This window comes from Triticum urartu, chromosome 6, assembly GCF_003073215.2.
Source record: "Triticum urartu cultivar G1812 chromosome 6, Tu2.1, whole genome shotgun sequence".
Lineage (NCBI taxonomy): Eukaryota > Viridiplantae > Streptophyta > Magnoliopsida > Poales > Poaceae > Triticum > Triticum urartu.
Genome location: NC_053027.1, coordinates 32,478,763 through 32,495,176, shown reverse-complemented (window position 1 = coordinate 32,495,176; position 16,414 = coordinate 32,478,763). Strand labels below are relative to the sequence as shown.

At 43.7% G+C, this 16,414-nt stretch overlaps 1 protein-coding gene and 1 long non-coding RNA gene across 3 annotated transcripts; both read left to right on the top strand.

The window, feature by feature from the left end:
• Window positions 1-562: 562 nt before the first annotated feature.
• Window positions 563-2,335, top strand: LOC125515902. Of its 2 annotated transcripts, none has more exons than XR_007287158.1 (4): window positions 563-583; window positions 929-1,009; window positions 1,707-1,750; window positions 2,071-2,335. It is a non-coding gene; the product is annotated as an uncharacterized LOC125515902 (long non-coding RNA). The 2 variants fall into 2 exon arrangements; XR_007287159.1 differs by having other exon boundaries at window positions 2,068-2,335.
• Window positions 2,336-3,896: 1,561 nt separating this feature from the next.
• Window positions 3,897-6,449, top strand: LOC125515901. Its single transcript, XM_048681388.1, has 2 exons — window positions 3,897-4,509; window positions 6,124-6,449. Exons 1-2 carry the CDS (start codon window positions 4,155-4,157, stop codon window positions 6,126-6,128), a joined length of 360 nt encoding a protein of 119 aa, XP_048537345.1. The 5' UTR covers window positions 3,897-4,154; the 3' UTR covers window positions 6,129-6,449.
• The last annotated feature ends 9,965 nt before the right edge of the window (window positions 6,450-16,414 follow it).

Below are 16,414 nucleotides of genomic sequence, written 5' to 3'. Positions count from 1 at the left end.
TCTCAGAGTAAATTAGCTTCAGATATCAGAATAGTACACTGGTTCAGAAATCAGAATAACTACTATCTGGGTGCAACTTGCTGGCAGGGCAGTTAAATTAGATATCTTATTTTTCATTGTATCTTGCTTATTACTTTTACAAATTAGTGTTCAAGACAATCTTCTGTTGTTACATTCCAGCAAGTTAGCTTACAGCCAAAGATAGTTTATCCAATCCAAATGGTGTAGGTCGAACAAAACTTATGGCTGGGGTAAAAATATTTGTGGTGATCAGCATCTTCCTCTCGCTTCGCTGTTAAGATGTCGACGCGGCGCTACGCACCGGATGATTTATACTATTACCATGTTTTTTATGTTGGGTCTGAGAAACTAGAGAATTCATGCCTCTTTGCCATGCCAAGAGTATTCTAGGGATTTCTTATGAATATACTGTATGTAATATGGGATGGCTATTTTGATTAAGAGATCAATTTTTATGCTAGGTTTATCTACACTCTTCTTAAGCCTGGGAATCATCATGTGCTTGCTGACCTGCTCTGGCCACATCGCCGCTGAAACATGCAACAGCCCCTGCCTGTCTTGTGTATCCTTGGAAGCGTCTGATACTAGGAGTTGCGTTAGCCTATTTAAGTGTGGCTTACATGGCAGCTGCTACTGGTTTAACAAAATTCCTCAAAGCCTTTTGCGTTGTCACATAAAGACCAAACCTTGCGTGCTTTTTTCCAGATATATCCATTTCAAAAATATAAATGATATTTCAAAAAGAGGGTCACGTCTCTAGCAGTTAAGTTTTGAACTGGAACTGTTGACTCCTAATAATAGTTTGCTGAAACCTTAAGTCCCAGTTATGTTCTTGGAGCTCTGTGACCTTAGATGTACTGTGTCTTGGTGATATGGACTATTTTGCCTTAACCTGCCATGTATGTAGCACGTGATCTTTGTATTCTTGCTTGTGATACTGGAAGCTGCAATCGCCGCCGATGTATTTCTGAATAGGTACTGGGAGGAGGTAAGGAGCACTTCAGCTGCTATATACTTGATATTTTTGTGTGTATTTTAGAACCAAAATAAGGTCTCTTTTGTCGCCAATTTTTTTGCTGGAATGGAAGTCGTCTTAAGAACAAAATGAAATTATGTCTGCTTGAACCTGATAAAGTTTCCTTCTAAAAATATGCCCATATGTAGTTTGCATAGTATGGCCTTTTCTTTTCACGTAGTATGAGAAATACATGCAGTGCTCTACTTAAGATATTCTCTTCAAAATGACATCTCTAAAATTACTTGATCGCAGATCATTATTGAGACATGTTTGTTGCATATTTTTCCTTTTTATTTTTCACCCTTGCATCGAGTGGCTTATTTATCAGGTCTGTTTTATGTTATTTTCTCTGTTCCAATATAAATATTCATTTTAAATGTTCGCTTCCTGGTGTTCTAATTTGTGATTTCTTGCCGTACTTTTGGCAGTACCTCCATCAAAATTAGAAAGACGTTTTAGTAATGTTGTGTTTTTTGGGCCATGCTAGTGGATATATTCACTCCGTTCTTGAATATAAGCCTTTTAGAGATTCCATGCAATTTATAAATTATAATTTGAGTGATGTCTCATCCTTCTCATTTGCTGTCCAGTTTTTTCTTAGAGCAATGGTCTTATGATTCTGTTTGTATCTAATGCCATTTTCTATGTTTTTCTTACTTATTTTCAGGACAAATCCCACCAGACTTGGCTCTAATTGAAGTTATCATAAGAGTAAGTAATCAGCACTTGTTGTTCTGTTTTCTGATTCTATTGAGAAAGCTCAAAATTTGCAGTGTAAGATCAAACTTTTGCTCGCAGAATATTTAATGTGCGCTAAAAAGTATGTAGATTTACTCATGAGGGCAGAATCCTGTGAATTTTTTTGAATCGATTGCTCAATTAGGAATAATAACTTACATGATAGACATTTTATTTTATAACACCCGTGATGAGGACATGTGGTGCGTAAATTCTATTCATAAGTTTTGAGGTCATAAATTATATCCTCGCTGTCCAATTAAACACAGTGTTATATGAATCTCCATCAGCAGATCCTTGCAGCGCAACACGCAGGGTGAGCCAGATGGCATGGCGTTCAAACAAAGCCATATTTTTATTTAGTCTACTATATAATGTACTGCTATCACTATATGACATAGAAGAACCATATAAATCTGTTATCCTGGACTGCCATTGGCTTGCTTTTGGTGTATCAGTGTATTTTTGAACTGGATGAAGAAAACCTATCACCATATGTAATCGACTTGGTACTACGGTACCATTTTCTATGAGATGCATGTATTCTGCTTGTTCCTACCTCTTTCATTACAAAATATCAAATGTTGGATCAACCCGAGACAGGCAGCGCGCCCCAAAGTAGTATTACGTTGCTGTGGCTATGTCACAGATGCATAATTTTATATATGTGTGCTCAAACATAGGGTTGGACAGGGCAAACTCCCTATATTGGATACAATTATGTTATCTATAAAAGCAATTTCATGCTTTCATGCATTAAAATGATCTATTCTTGGCAACTATTCTTGCAACAATATGTACTTTGTTTACTTGAGCCAGGCACCGCGTGCGAATGCGTGTTTTAGATTGATAAACACAACTGCATTATGTTATTTTTTATATTTACAATGCTTCAATGATTGTATTATCGGGTGGGATATGACTATACCCGACAGCACCGCTGTCGGGTGCGGCAAGTCGCATTTTCTACCTACTTGTTGATAGTAGAGCCCACATGTGTTGATGCTTATATTGTTCATACTTCTTAGCTTCAATTTGAACCTTATATGTTGTTGCTTGTTGACTCTTATGCCTTATCGATCATTTGAAACTTGACTTTGGAAACTCATGCGTTTGGTGATGGACTTATAGGTTTGCATCGTGGATGCCGTTGACGGTGGGCATACATGCTATAGTGGAGCTCATTGCATCTTTGAGCTTCATGCTTTGTGTGAACTTGGAACTCGTGCTTTTGTTTGTGAACCTTGTTGGATATGTACGCATGTGTGGACTCGGAACTTATGGTCCTTTTGTTTGCGAACTATTGTTGCATATGTACGCATGTGTGGACTTTCGTTGGATATATATTGCTTGCTGGATCTATATATTGCTGCATATATATATTGTTGGTCATTTTGCTTGCTGGATCAATATATTGCTGGATATATATTGTTGGTCATCTTGCTTGCTGGATCAATATATTGCTGGATATATATTGTTGGTCATTTTGCTTGCTGGATCGATCAATATATTGCTGGATATATAAGCCATCTTGCTGCTGCTCGCTGAAGCATGCAGGAAAAAAAATGCTATTTGGCATATAAACCGAGTGTCCCAGGGACATGGCACCCGGCTTATAGGCATATTATGCCACGGGAAGCTTTATAAGCCGAGTGTTCCAGATGCAGGCACCCGGCTTATAGGATGTGTTTAAGAGTGGATGTCTTATAAGCCGTGTACAAAGGCACCCAACTTATATTTAAACTGTGCAGCTTGTGCAGACACAAGGTTTATATTTAAACCTTGCGGCTCGCTTAGGCACTCGGTTTATATTTAAACCGTGCGGGCACTTGGTTTATATTTAAACCGTGCGGGCACTTGGTTTATATTTAAACCGTGCGGCTCAGTTAGGACTTGGTTTATATTTAAACCGTGTAGCGTTTGAGGGCACTCGGTTTATACTAACGGTGACACGTGGCTGTTATCTCTCGGCTGCCGTCTTGTTACTTTAGTAAGCCGAGAGCCTCGTATAAACACACGGCTTATACGTAAACCGAGTGTTTTCCCACTGGCACTCGGCTTATAGTGTATAAGCTGATCAAGTGTAAACCGTGTTATATAAGCCGGGAGTTTGACTCGGCTTACATATAAACCGAGTTTATATCGACATAAGTCAAGTTTTTTGGGTACACGGCTTTAAAGTTTTTTCCTGGGCCTGAACGAAACGGGCGAATTTCGCCGGAATTTCGTTTTTTTGGGACGAAATCCAAAACTCTGCTACCAGCCGTCGCCGCCCCGCGACCTCAGCCTGGTGCCTACGGCTCTGGTTCCGCTCCAGGGGCCGCCGCCCCAGTTCGTGGCGCCTCATCTCGCCCACTATGGCAACGCGACGCGCCCGATGCAGTTCGCGGCGCCGCCGCAGCACATGAGGTTCCACCTCTACGCGCCAGGGCGCCCGTCGCTGTTCGTCGACATACGCGCCTACTCCTACACGCCGCCTTCGAGAGGTACGACGACTACGCTCCGACGCTTCCGCTGCCGTCCTTCCACCCACAGGTGGCGGCCGTGCAGGGCTACCATACCTATCCTCCTGCGCCGCCTGTTGGCGAAGCCGGCAGCACGTGTTGGGATTGCCAGGCCCGGTCGGCGGAGCGGCCGTTTCCGTGCGGCCACGTCTTCCTCTGCCGCCCGTGCTACAAGCGCCGCATCTCGTGTCCGTGCTGCGCCGGCTGGGTTCCCTCGCCTTTCTGAAGGTACGTTTGGGATTCAAGCCAACTAATCGAGAAACTATGTTCCTGCTGTACTCCTACTTGCAATAGATTTTGGGATGCAATCGTGTTCGTTCTATGCAAATACTTGTGTAGTTAGATTCGGGATTCGGTGGCGTAATCGTGTTCGTCCATGTAGCTCGTGTTGATTCCTGCATTCAGAAACTCCAGTGATTTAGTTGATCTGCTCCTTGCTGAACTCTATGTTGGGAGTGATTTAGTACTAATTAATGGCGTCCTTTGATTAAATTTGTCATGCACAATGTTCACATTTTGGTGCAGATACTATTTGCTGCCTCACATTCAGCTTTTGGGCTTTATTTTGGTACCTGAAACAGTTTACTGAAACTGTTATAGTTGCATAAACAGTTTACTGAAAATGCTCTAGTCTGAAAAAAAAGAAACAGTTAACTGGAACCCTTGTAGTCTGATAGGTATTGGAAATTTTCTGGAACTGTTGTAAATATTGTAGGTAAGTAAAAGAAGATCTGTTATTCAGGGAATAAATCATCATGGAACTTAAAACTCCAAATCAGGTGACCCATCTCCATTCGGCTTTAACATAGAAGAGTGTGATATTCGTTTGATTTAGCTCATTTTAATTGCGCCGAATAACTCTGTGAAAAAAATTCAGGTTCCAACAATTAAAATTAAATGAATCTTATTTATGCACATTAGCTGTAATCTTGGTCTTGTTATTTTATTTTATTTCACAAAATTCCGAGATTTAGATTGTTCATCTGCCTCCTGCTGATCTTCTTTCGTGAGAATGTACCCCTGGTCTTCAATCTGTTATGCACAATGTACAGATGTTAGTGTAGATACTATTTTACTGCATAAAAATACATTTAGAATCTTACTTTAGTTGAGTGCTAATCTGATCGTGTTGGGAATTGTCTGCAACTGTTCTAATTTTGCAGATAAGTAAAAGAATATGTGTTATTGGGGGGATAAATCATTATGGAACTTAAAACTCCAAATCAGTTGATTCATCTCCTTTTGGCCTTTGCATAGAAGATGGTGATATCCATTTGATTTAGCCCATTTTACTTGCCTCAGATAAATATGTGAACAAAATTCAGATTCCAACAATGCTAAATTAAATGAATCCGGTTTCTGCACATGAGCTGTTTTCAGGTTTTGTACATGAGCTCTAACTTTGGTCTTGTTTTTTTTTTCTTACAAAATTCTGATATGTAGATTTTACTTCACTTGTGTGCTAATCTGATCTTGCTTGGAAAAAGGATATTACGATACGTTCTCTTAGGATCTGGTAGTTGTCTGAAACTGTTGCCATTGTCTGTTGAGTAAAAGTAGTAGGATGAACATAGTAGGTGCGGGGCGCCATTTTGGATTTGGTCAGTCCTTGATTCAGTTTCGGAACATTTGCCTATAGATAGATAGGTAAATTAAGTTCAGTCATCTCATTTCACCTTTGCAGATAAGATATCAATTTTCTAAACGTCTGAATTAAATTCAGGTAGTCTCTTACAATAGTGCATAAAAGCTTAGTTCCTTGCGCATTATATTGTTTTAAGATATTTCCTTCTTGATCTTGTTATTGATTATGTCTGATGCCTATAATTTCCTCTAATTCAGCCTAGGATGAGCTGCGATACCCGGATGTCGACGCAGAGTAGAGGAAGATCTGAATGGGAGTTCTTCACAAGTACTGGATACAATGACAGCAGAACTGGACGCCTACTTTTGCCTATAGGAAAGATAGATATAGGTCTAGAAAAATGCAAACAGTAGATCTCGATTAAACTCGCTTCGTTCCGTCGGCAGAACATGTGTTTTGGCCTCACTGTCCTATGATTCAGCACTACTGAAACTGTTGACGTTGGACGTAGTCGCTCTTCTGACATTCATCTCTGTAATGTGAGTTGTGGACGAAACATTTGAACTTAGTTTTTTTTTTGCAATGATTCGGTGATCATTCAGTTTCTTTAAATCATGTATTTTGCATAACTGGAAAATGCAGTGATTTTATGATAGAATCGTAAGAAGCTTCGAAAATATTATCCGGGCATCATAGGTTTTATGATAAGAAGTTTCAGTCTGTTGACATCAAGATGACACCGCAATCAGGAATCGTTTTTAAGAACATCATAGGTTCTATGCTCACAATTTTCTGTAGATGAAATATCAGTTTAATGATAATCATATAACTGCACACATTGCACGAGGTCAAGCAGTAGCAGGGCATGGTGCACTAAAAAATCACACTAAATATAAGTAACCGAACTACAGTCTACAGATATGATGTAGGAGTAGTATGGAACAAACAATACGAAGCTGGCTCCAGATTCCAGAGTAAACCTGCACTCGGTTTACTTTCTTTGATCGATGGCATTCATAGTGAGAGTGCAAAATCGTCAACTTTTCAGTGAGATTGTGCGTGGCTCTTTGCTGCATACATTCAAGTCTTGTCACAAAGTGTATGATAAAACAAATGACACAGATGGTTTACTTAAATATCACAAGATCCCAGGATGATACAAACGTTAGCATACTTTTGCCCCCTCTTGAACACACACCGAAGTGTGTGTATCTTTTATTACAAGAAAGCAACCACATTGCACAGGTCCTACAACCAAAGAACATAAAGCTGAAAAGATCTAAAACCAGAACAAAAAAGCCTAGCAAACTCAATAAACAAATGGACTGTAAGTGACAATACACGCCTGCGATCAAGCACCAGGAGGGCGCGCGTGCAGAGTCTAGCGGAGTATTGCTTTTGCGCCAGCGAGCATCCAGAGCTTTTTCAATGGTTATTTCGCCCACCAGTGTCATAATCTCCAAGACGCAACACGGTAGGCAGGATCAGGGAGCGCAAACCCTTGATCTTGCCAGCGCCGGCTTGCTCTTCAGCTGATAGAAACCATAAACTGAAGGTGTCTCCCTACTGCGGACGCAGTGGCTGAAGCGACCGTTTGCTAAGGACACGTTTGCCAACGCCCCCTGGCAAAGACATATTCAGTTAGGATGTGGTACATTGACTTCGATTCTTGGTCACAAAGGGGACAGATTTCCCAGTGATGCAAATTTTCTGCTTGATGTGCACGTGCTGCTATGAAAATGTGTCAGAAGAAAATAAGAAATGAAACCTCAGAAGAAATGAAATAAAAATGGTTGATACAAAGAATTACCAATTCACAGACAGTCAGAGCACCACCCATTACACCATATGATCTCAAAATCATTGCTGTGGATAATGCCGAGCCAAATATAACACTTTGCCAAAATTTCAGGTAGGCGAGGCTACGTTGGGTTTTCAGTGCATCATCCTCGTACTCCGATGGCATTGTAAGAAAGTAGTTAATACATCAGATCAAGGTTTTGGATTTGGAATGGAACATTTTTCTCGAGGGGGGGGGGGGGGGGGGGGGGGGGGGGGTAAACTCGGTTACCACGGTAACCACGAAATACCGAAAAAAATTCGAGCGCAATTTAGAATTCAAATTTGAATTCAAATTTTTTAAGAACAGAATACATAAGTTTGGAACACTAAATGTGCTGTGCGCTGGTACTAGCGCAGTGGTAAACAGGTCTTCCCTACTCACACACATGCAGGTCGCGAGTTCGATCCTCGCACGCACATATTTAACTAGACGTTAAATTAAAAAGGTTTCAATTTTTTTTGCTCGAGATACAGAATTATCGTAGGGTACCGGGAAACGCGGTTACTGGGCGGTAACCGAATTTACCGCCCGGTACCCAAAACCATGCATCAGATATATTTAAACCAAACTATGGTGTATGCCAGTGTTAACTGCTGGTTGATATTCACCAAAACTATGAAACACAACGGGACTCCATATTTAAAACTTTCTGAAGTAGAACAGATTTCAAAAGATAGACATCACACTACTCCGTACGTATCAGGCCCTAGCATTTAGTGTTTGTAAAAAATAATATATATAGAGCTGACCACATATCCAATACCAGTTGGTCAAATAGGAACATCTGGCTGTGCAAAAAAAAATAATAAATGTGCTGTGCGCTGGTACTAGCGCAGTGGTAAACAGGTCTTCCCTACTCACACACATGCAGGTCGCGAGTTCGATCCTCGCACGCACATATTTAACTAGACGTTAAATTAAAAAGGTTTCAATTTTTTTTGCTCGAGATACAGAATTATCGTAGGGTACCGGGAAACGCGGTTACTGGGCGGTAACCGAATTTACCGCCCGGTACCCAAAACCATGCATCAGATATATTTAAACCAAACTATGGTGTATGCCAGTGTTAACTGCTGGTTGATATTCACCAAAACTATGAAACACAACGGGACTCCATATTTAAAACTTTCTGAAGTAGAACAGATTTCAAAAGATAGACATCACACTACTCCGTACGTATCAGGCCCTAGCATTTAGTGTTTGTAAAAAATAATATATATAGAGCTGACCACATATCCAATACCAGTTGGTCAAATAGGAACATCTGGCTGTGCATTTCCACTCTACAATATCATTTCTCCCAAAGCTGAATCATATATGTGCTCACACTTTAAACATTTGTCATGCTTCTGAACTGCAAATTACTCATTGATGAAGTATTTGAAACTCTGTTGACAGTCAAACAAGATTGGTACGAACATGCTAAAATTGCAATATGGGAGGGTAGAAAATGGGCTAGACACCAGGTTAATGGACCAGCATGGGCGTAGAGGCAACCAGGAAGAGCAGTGGGGGTTCAGGTAGAAGAATTGGGGAGGCTGGTCGGAGAGAGTTGGGATAAGCGGAGGGGAGGGGAGGGCAGGAGCAGTGCAGGCGGCAGCCGGGAGAAGCACAGCGGCAAGGGAGGCCGCGGCTAGTCCCGTCCCCCGCGTCGCCCCCCCCCCCCCCCCCCCCCCCCCCCCGCTAGGGCGGCTCGGGCGGAACCCCAGCCCCTCCACCGCCGGACTCCCAACCCCTCCCTCCCCTCCCCTCCGCCGCCGTTGGAGGAGGCCGCCGGGCAAAGCCCCGGGCGGCTGACAGCGGCGGTGGAGGCCCCCTTCCCTCCCACGTTCCTTTGGGTGAGGCGGGTGACCCGGGGCGCAGGGGCCCTCCTCCCCGATCTAAGCCGTCGTCGCGGCGGCGCGACCGATCTGACCGCCGACGGTGCTTTGGCGGTGTGGTGATGGGGGGAGGCGGCGGAGCGGCGGGCTTCGTGGAAGATCTGGTGGTGCCGGCTGCTCGGTGGGCGTGCTTGGTCATGGCGGCGTAGGGCGTAGTGGCTAGCGTCTCGGCCGCTCGGCGGCGGCGGAACATGGCCGGTGGCAGCGGCGATGTCCTGCCTGGATCCCGGGGCGGCAGCCCTAGAGGGTGGCGGCTCGTGAAGCTAGGGCTTCCCGCGGCGGCATGGCGTGGTGCAGTCCCTGTCCAAGGCGGATCTATGATGGCGATCTGCTTTGGATTGGTTCGGATCAGAGACGGTGACGAGCACGCGGGATCCATCTCGGTGACTCGCGGCTTGGCGAGGCAGGGTGAGAGCCCTCCTCCTAGGCTCCAGTGGTGGCATACTCAGGCTGTGGCCGGAGCGCCAGGGCTCCTACGGTGGCACAGTTGCTGCGGGTGGCCGCCGGATCTAGGCGGCTGGATCTGGGGCTTTGAAGGCGGTCGAGACGATGCACATGTTGTCGGGTGGATTTCTTGGGACGGATCCGGGTGAAAACCTGGTTTTCGGCCGATGGTCGGAGCCGGTGATGATGATATCCTTATCATCGTTTCCTTCATGAAGGCATCATCGAGGTGAAGCTCCCAACTCCACTCAATACCTCCGGGGGAAACCCTAGATCAGCTGATCGGATGTTGGCGACAAGCATGTGTCGTTACCCCCCTTGGGGGCGGCATTCTTGAAGGTGCACTCGGCTTCGCGGGACTAGCGGACGATATCTTTGGTGGAGCAGTGCTTCATCCTTCACATTGATGGCGACGGATCTCGACGACGTGGCGCGGTGCAGATTCGGAGTTTGATGTGCGAGGATGGACTCGCGCAGGAGGACGACGCTGTTTGGCGTCGTGGTGGCGTCGATGGCAGAGAGACCTAGCACGGTTGATGCAACAGTACGACTCTGAAGATGGATTAGTGGCAGGTGGCTGCGGCGGCCTCATACCCGGCAGGCGTCCTGGTTGAGGAGTTCGCCGGACTCGTAGGTGCCCCAGACCCGGCAGGCGTCCTGGTTGGGACCTTAGGTCTTAGATGTTTAGCTTTGGCTATGATGTGTGTTTGGTATTAGGCCTAGGCTATCTGCGCCCCTTCATCAACTGGAGAGGTGTAGCGACAGTTTGTTGCTTAGACGGCGGCTTTTAGCCATACTGTTGTATGACTGTATAAGGTCTTGTGATAATAATTAATAAAGTGGCCGTATGCATCGCCCAAATGCAGAGGCCGGGGGTCATCCTCCTTTTCTAAAAAAAGGGGAGGTCGCGGCTGGGGCCAGCAGAGGAGGATGCGACAGCCGAGAGAGAAGCCAAGCAGCAGGGGAGGTGGCGGTGGCGGGAGAAGCAAAGCAGCGTAGGAGGCAACCAGGGACGGGGCCGAAGGCGGCGGCGGCGGGGAGAAGCAGAGCTCATTGAACTCGCGAGACCAGGGATCGGCTGCAAAGCTCATGGGTTGCAGAGCGAGGGCATTTTGGTCCGTGTATAAAATTACGAGATCAAGTAGGGTATTTGCTCCCAACCGAAATGTAATGGCAGAGGTAAAGAAGCTTTGTTGAAAGCGGTGGCCCAAGCTATCCCTACTTACGTCCTGAAGAAAGTTTGCAACTGGATCACTTACACAATTTCGCAGTATTGGTGGGGTGATGGTGAAAACTAACGCCGGATGCACTGGTTTGCTTGGTGGAAGATGTGTGTACGCAAAGATAAAGGAAGAATGGGTTTTCGTGATACCCATAGTTTCGACTTAGCTATGCTTGTGAAGTAATGTTGGAAATTCATTGGCAATTATGATTCTCTTTGTGCTAGGGTGTTGAGATCAAGATATTACCCTACATGAGATATCCTTAATTGATCTAGGATTATGATTCGCTTTTTGCAGGAGTTATCAGCTAGAAGTATCACCTATATAACTGAGATTTACTTCTTGTAACCATTCTGGAACTACTTGTGTTGCAAGATGACCATGATTTTGTTCCACCACATCTCTTCTAGACAAAGCAACTGCAGCTAGGTTCTTCTTTCCTTTCTTATACTCAATTTGATAATAAAATTCTAGTAATTTTACTAACAGTTTGTGCTGAATGCCCTCAGTTAATCTTTGAGATGCCATGTATTTCAGACTTTGCTGATTTGTTTTGATGATCAATGGATTTCCCAAGATGTAATGTCTCCATTTCTTTAAACTTTCTAATATGATCATCACTTCTTTCTCATAAACCGATTGAGCTTGTTGCTTTAGGCCCCAAACTCTTGCTCAAAAATGCCACCGGTTTGCCGCTTTGCATGAGAACTGCCCCAATTCCCGTCCCACAAGCATCTGCCTCAATGGTGAAAGGATGTTGAAAATCAGGGAGAGCAAGTACATGGCAAGTTGTCATCACAATTTTTAAAGTATTGAAAGGAACTGAAGGGATGAGCCTAGATCTGTATTGGTATGAGTTTTGAGCTTTCCTTGCACTTGCATCTCTTCATATTTTTTTGCAAACCAATAAGCCTCAATAATTCTAGCAGGCCTTTGGCCACATGCATCATATTTAATATCAGCGCCCAAGTCCCCAATGAAACAGCCAAGGAGAAAATTTTCTTGCAAAATGGATGATCTCTCTTAACCAAAGCAACACACTGTTCAAATTATCAATGTATTGTGCTACAGAGAGGTTTGTTGTATATTCTTTAACATTTCCACTTCATCATGCATAGTAGCCTCAGAAAATCTAGCAGCCACAATGTTACAAAACTGTTGCCAAGTCACCATTTGCCAAGGTACACATATGTTCTTTAACTAGTTAACATCTCTTCCTTGGAAATGACCAGTAGCTAAGTTCACCCACTGCTCACATGGAGTGCTTGCCATATCATAAAACTTTCACAAGCAATTAACCACCCAATTGGGTCCTCACCACTGAACAAAGGTATTTGCAATCTTGGGCCTTTTAAAGTTGCTTCTGCAAAGTAAGATGGCCCTCCTAACTGAGTAGCAATTTAATTTCTCTAAGCTTCAAATAAGTGAGTAGTAGCTTGATATACAGCCTTTTGATTTGCTGTATGAGGCAAGGTATTTGCAGGAGGGGGGGCATTTATATACTACCCTGTCATTGTATTATATGTCTGTGGTGGAGAATATAAAGGAGCAATAACTGGGGCAAAATAACCACCGTTACCAGCAAAACCCAGTGTATGATGTTGTAACTATGCAGTAGTATTTGCCATAGACATTCTGAACGGTTGTTGATGTTGCACATGTTTCAGTGTTTCAGTAGTACAAATGGTGATGTCTGTAAACAAGGGCGCTGAAGAGAAAGTTGTTTGTATGCCTGGACCCTTAAGTGTTGCTCTAGGAGTGAGAACTTTAGTTTTAGCAGGTACAGTTGATATAGGTACATGATTAGCTGGTGGAACAATTTCAGGAATGATGATAGGAGATTGTGACCCAACAATAGAAACACTAGTGCCTGCGGGAGTTGATACCTAAGGTGGAGGTGCACTTGAGCTAGCTCCTCATATATTTTGCAAGATCAACTGCAATGTTTGTTGAATGCCCTCATTCATCTCGGCTAGCTTCTGTTCTACATGAGGCATTGTTACCATCTCTGTGCGTAGTTTGGTGACTTTTTCTTTTACTTCCTTCAACTCAGATAATTCTTCTCGAAATTCAGACACCTCTCTTTCCAATCGGTCCACCGTAATCTGCACTTTAGCACGCGTGTCTGCTGCCATCTTCCCGATCTAGATCCAACTCCTCTGAGCTCCTGTAATTCAACATGAATTTTACAGCGAACCAACCTGACGAACTAACACGCTTGGATCGCCACCCACAACGCACGAAGCAATGACAGTAGAAGGAAGTTTACCTCAAGAGAACTTTTCTCTAAGAACCTCTACAGTCTCGTCGATCTGTGCCCAAATTGGAAATCGCCGCTGCCACACGCTGCCGTTGTGGAAGCTCACGCCGTCACCGCGAACAGGGAGGGATGGGAAGGATTTTATGAGTGAACTCAACCTCCGCTCCGCCTCTGCTCTAATCGCCACCGATCATCCATCGCTGCCGAGAAACGACTGCGCCCTGATACCGTTATGAGGCCCTGGAAGGGGATCAGACAAATTTGGGACTCAATTTAGGTGGACCGATTCAAATCAGGGAAACATTACTGCAAGATACCCCGATTTACGGTTTGATACAAGGTACTTGAAGATGACACTAGTAGAAAAAGGGCCATTTGTCCCGGTTCATAAGGCCCATTTGTCCCGGTTCGCGAATCGGGACTAAAGGATCGGTACTAAAGCCCTATACCTTTAGTCTCGGTTCTTATACCAACCGGGACAGATGGGGCTTCATGTGGCCGCTGCGGCTTGCCTAGGCAGGGGGGGGGCTTTTGTCCCGATTGGTAGCACCAACCGAGACCAATAAGCGTCCACGCGTCAACAGTTCAGGGGCTAGGGTTTTTGTTTTTTTAAAGGGGGGGAGGGGGGGTTGGGGGGTTTTGTAGGGTTAATTTAGGAGAAAATTCCTTGTATGACATTGTCTTAAAATCAGGTTCCTTATTTGACACTAGAAAAGTTTTTCTTCCCTATTTGACACTAGTCCTAAATTTTATTCCTTATACGGCACTTCCGTCCATTTTGAACCTAAATGACACCTGAAAAGACGATTTTGCCCTTCATGCGGTATGTGTGTGCGCGCGTGTGTGCTGTTGCGTGTGTGGGTGCACGCACACATGTGTGTTGCTGCTGCATGTGTGTGTGTGTGTGCATGTGTGCTGCTGCGTGTGTGTTTGCTACTGCGTGTGTACGTGCGCGCGCGTGTGTGTGTGCGCTGTTGCGTGCCTATGTGCTGCCTGCGTGTGTGTGTGTATGTGTGTGTGTGCTGCGTGTGTGTGTGCGTGCATGTGTGTTGTTGCATGTGTGCGTGTGTGTGTGCACGTGCGTGTTGTTGCGTGTGTGTGCGCGTGCGTGTGTGTTGGTGCATGTGTATGTGTTGTTGCGTGTGTGCTCCTGCCCTCGCACTGATGCTGCGTGTATGCGCTATTGCCCCCCCCCCACACACATCACATGAGGGGCAAAAGAGTCTTTTCAGGTGTCATTTAGGCTCAAAATGAACGGAAATGTCATATAAGGAATAAAATTTAGAACTTGTGTCAAATAAGGAAGAAAAACTTTTCCAGTGTCAAATAAGGAAGCAGATTTTAAGATAGTGTCAAATAAGGAATTTTCTCTTAATTTAGGGGTTTCATATATTGTGTTAGCTAGCTAATAGAGAGAAGTGTCCTCTCTTATCTCCGTGCTTGGTCGACGCTACGTACTATACGTATAGAGAGGACTCGACACGCTAGCTAGTAAGCAAATGAAGGAAACCAGTAAGTATAGAAGATCGTCATGAACATATATATACAGAGAGAGGTGATCAACCTCTCCTTCTCTGAGAGATTGGTCGAACAACAAGTTTTCGTATATCTATCCGACCCTACTAGCTACACATATACAATATAAGATCTCTTATAGTCCCCTAATATTTGAACTCAACTTCCACATGGTATTCTCCGTCTTTATCTATGACATGTTGAAGAAATAATCCCGCCAATTCCTCTTGAATTTCTTTTATGCGATCTTGTGATAGTAGTTTCTCCCGCAGCTCCCAAAGCTAATTTGAAGAAGGGGGTCAATACATATATATAATTATGCGATCTTGTGGTAGTAGTTTCTCCCGCAGCTCCCAAAGCTAATATGAATGAAAGTTAACACAAATGATAGTAATAAAATAAAATTGTGAATATTATTGCTTACACACTTCAAAATCTTCTTTAGAGTAGCCCCGCTTAGAGGTTGTCGCGTTGTAGATGTACTCGCAAATGTAGTATCCACAAAAATTACTCCCGCCTTCCTGCCACAACCACTTGACGAGAAATATAGGTCAATTAAACTGATAATAAAGCATTATAAATGGTATTGATGAAACTAGCTAGAATCAATGGGAGATGCGCGGAACTAGCTAGTAGTACTTACTTTCGGGTGTGTAAATCGCAGCTCCCGCGGCAGTCCCGGAGCTTCTATGGTGAACACTTTCCAAACCCTGCGAGACAAAGAAAATAATTATTACTTGATATCAGGAAATGAACAAAGTTGTCGATAATGATCGATTGAACTTACTTCTCGAGCATTTCAGTCATGGCCGCATGCTCCTTGGGATCTTTTCGTCTTGAGTCTAAGACGGTTACTAGTCCCTGCTCGAGCTCAATCTCTAGGAGAATAAAGTGGAAGCTGCGCATGCATGCATAACTCATCAATTACATCACTATAACCTCGAGTAATAAGGCAAACCAAATATGCATAAGACAATAACACTCACTTGAAGTTGTAAGGAAAGAGTATTTTATATTTGTTTTGATTTTGAAGCAACGATTTTAGCAAGTTGGCCTCGACTTCTTTGGGATCATGTTTAACCATCCAATCATCTATGATATTTGTGTTAATGAACCCAATATCATAGATTTGTCTTCTCTTGCATTTGACGATCTTCAATCTGCATATTATAGTGAGGATAATTATATATACATGAAATGAAAGAGCTGAGCTATATATAGAGACTTAATTACAGAAGTAGTACTTACAGACATTAGCAAGTGATGATTATTTTATCGAGGGCCTTCTGATTGAAAAATTGGAAGAACTCCTCAAATGGAACAGACAACAGATCAATTCCAACGAGGTCATGCTCCTATTTAACTCTTAGCGTCAAAATATTC

Coding starts and splice junctions, on each gene's coding strand:
- LOC125515901 (XM_048681388.1), top strand. CDS start 4,155: ATGCAGTTCGCGGCGCCGCCGCAGCACATGAGGTTCCACCTCTACGCG.